The sequence below is a fragment of the Austrofundulus limnaeus genome, unplaced genomic scaffold (assembly GCF_001266775.1).
Source record: "Austrofundulus limnaeus strain Quisiro unplaced genomic scaffold, Austrofundulus_limnaeus-1.0 Scaffold1132, whole genome shotgun sequence".
NCBI lineage: Eukaryota > Metazoa > Chordata > Actinopteri > Cyprinodontiformes > Rivulidae > Austrofundulus > Austrofundulus limnaeus.
In genome coordinates this window covers 66,053-69,115 of record NW_013953534.1, presented here as the reverse complement: position 1 = coordinate 69,115, position 3,063 = coordinate 66,053, and the positions used below count along the sequence as shown (strand labels likewise).

Here is a 3,063-nt window from a genome sequence, read left to right as displayed (position 1 = left end):
TAACAAGGCGTTATAAAGTAAAGAAGTATAATTTTATGTTTTGAATGTAACAAAATAAAAGTAAAAGTTACGATGTAAAAAAATACTTCATAAAAGTACAGATCCTGACATTTGTTTTTTACTTAAGTACTGTAAAAAAGTACTTTTAAAAGTTGACGGTATATGTGACCCATCACATCGAAACGAGGATTAAGTCTAAAAATGGTATAAGGAGAAATAAGAAAATATAGTGTTTTGATTAAAACATTTGCAAAAATTGCATTTAGTCAAAATATAATGAATAAAAGCCTTACCAATGTATCATTTAAATGAACTGTCTGAAATATAATCATAAAACAAAATTTTGAAGCACTTTTTTGAGCAGTAGCAACAAAAAAACTGATTTTGATGAAAAATGCATTAAAATTTTGAGATTTTCCCTGTGAGCTGGCAATGTTTTTGTTTCTTTTCAGCTGGGAAATCTCAATATTCAAACATAATTTGAGGTTTCCTCTTTATAAGAACATCAAAAATTCCTCATTAAAATGACATAAAATTAGGATTCAGACCAAATTATGTATTATTGTAACCAACAAGACAAATTAAGTCACATATATAGATTTACTTATGATATCAGAATGATCCAGGTATCAAAATGTAGCTTTTAAAGCCAAGAATCTGAAAATGTAATTAGGTCATTTGGACCAAATTTGACTTAATCCTCATTTCGATATGATGGGTCACAGTTTAGGGTTGTAGTAGAGGTATGCACTCTCCAAGGTTTTCTAATTTTTATGTGGTTAGCTTTTCTGTGACTGTACGTACATCTACAGTTTCACTTTTATTTGAAACTAAATTATTACTGTGTGTTTCTGGGCAGGAGCACAGAAACCTTCCCTTCATGCAGGAACTAAGGAACCTTTTCTCCCTCATGGTGGCCTCTAAGAGGAAATATGTGGATCCATCACGGGCTGTGGAAATCCTCAAAGATGCATTTAAGTCCAGTGAGTCACAACAGGTAAGCCTCTCTTTTAGCCTGCTCAACACAGGAATGTTTGTTCAGCTGACAGGTCACAGATGATGGTTTACCCTAAATTCATCTTCAACCTGAATGCAGATCAAATATTGGCTGATCTGCTTTGGCTTGAAAATTGTTGGAATTTATTAACTTTTTAGTTTGTTTTGAGTTAACCTTTATCTTAAAATATTACCACCCTGTTTTTAAATTGTAGTTTTTCATCTTCAGGGTGGATTAAGTGTTTTACTTATTTTATTCTTTCATTTTTTTCCCCAACTAGCAGCTTAACAGATTTCTCTTTAGTTGTATTTTAGAAATATGTTCAAGTTTAATAATGTGAGAGAAATCCACATTTCTCTGTTCATTCAGTCAGTGTTTACTCACACAGCTGGCACAATGAATTGTTAATATAATACTGTACTTTTTTTAAATTTAGTGTGTAAAAAATTTGCCCTTTATGTTATAGACAGACCCTTAATTCAAGAGAAATTCAGGTTTTTAGGAAAATTGCAGCCTATCAATAAATCGTTAGTCGCTCGACAAGATCAATCAACTTTAGATTAACCCATTAATCGATAACTTGCTTCCCTAGTACAAACTTCCTCACTGAGACGTGTGAGATAGGCTACGCTCATACAGCAGGAAAAATGGCCTAAACATGACATTTTTGCCAACATGTTGCCCATATCAGATTTTTATATTGAATTTTTTCTGAAAATCTCAACATCACAATTATATATACTTTTAAATCAGATGCAAGTTACTTTTCTATTTGATCCTAAATTGGATACTGTATGTATTTTTTTTTCATAGTGACCTCAGTCTTAACGATCAGATTCATTTCATGTAACTTTTATGTCACTAAAATGTGACTTAAATCACAATTCTGCTACAGATTTAAAGTTCTGAATTAGTGGTCTATATGTTATACACGTTGCAGTGAAAATGTTCATTTTTCTTTTTGTTTAACAGCAAGATGTGAGCGAGTTTACCCACAAGCTGCTGGACTGGTTAGAGGATGCCTTCCAGATGAAAGCTGAAGAAGAAAGGTAACCTAAGACATTTAGATCCAGTACTCACTAGTACAATATCTCAATAGCTCAGTAATGACTCTTGCTTACTTGCCCAGGGCACAGGGCTGATGTATTCCGGCACCGTGCCAGATTTCCAATTTACCTCCACGGGGAGAAATAAAAAATCAGACTTACCGGGCCAACTGTTTAACAGACATTTCTCTGGACCTGTCAGAGGAGCAGCTTTCACTTTAAACACACTAGACAGGCCTACGAGCCAATCAGAAATCAGATGGTGGTGGGACTTGGATATAGGCAAAACTTTGATTCAGATCCAGCAGAAGTTTGAGCGGTGCTCAAAATAAAACCAATTTATTTGTTAGAACAAGTTTGAAAAAGAACTGGAAAAAATATTGAAGCTGACAGATTTTTAAAAAGTGGCTGTCAGAGAAGAAAAACCAGCAGAAAAATGTTGATTCCTCCACCTGAGAGAGACGAGCCTCACAGAGAACCGTGCTTATTGGGCCGACCAAACCAAGCGTCAGTTCTGAGCTCTGGAGAACAGAGAAGGATGTTTATGTTCCAGAAACAGAGAACACGTGGACTCCAGGTAGACCCACGTTCCTCTCAGAGTTAATAAAAATATTAATCTGTCATTTTAGCCACATAGGCAGCAGTAAAAAAAAGTAAAGAATCTGAAAAAGATCATAAATTCTAAATATAAATAAGTTATAATCATAATAAATTAATAATAGTTTTACAACTAAAAACATTTTATTCTTTTCATCTGTTTTTCCTTCATTCAGCAGCCTAATAGTTTTCTGTTTTGTTACATTTTATAAAAAGATATGTCCAAATTTATTAATGTGTGATAAATCTACATCTTCTGTTTGTTCAGTCAGTATTTTTTATATACTTTTAAAAAACAGCAACAAAATGCATATGTATATAATAATAATGATTATAAACTTGCTGAAAGGTATACATATATACACATATAAACATACATATATACCCATACCTACATACATTAACACACACACACACACACAC

At 33.1% G+C, this 3,063-nt stretch overlaps 1 protein-coding gene across 1 annotated transcript in view; it reads left to right on the top strand.

Moving 5' to 3' along the window:
- Positions 1-3,063, top strand: part of usp25 (ubiquitin specific peptidase 25) — a gene marked incomplete in the record, with an annotated part of 93,279 nt that overhangs the window by 31,010 nt on the left and 59,206 nt on the right. The window contains 2 exon segments of the mRNA XM_014030869.1: positions 860-997; positions 1,970-2,046. Coding sequence (XP_013886323.1) covers positions 860-997; positions 1,970-2,046 — 215 coding nt within the window.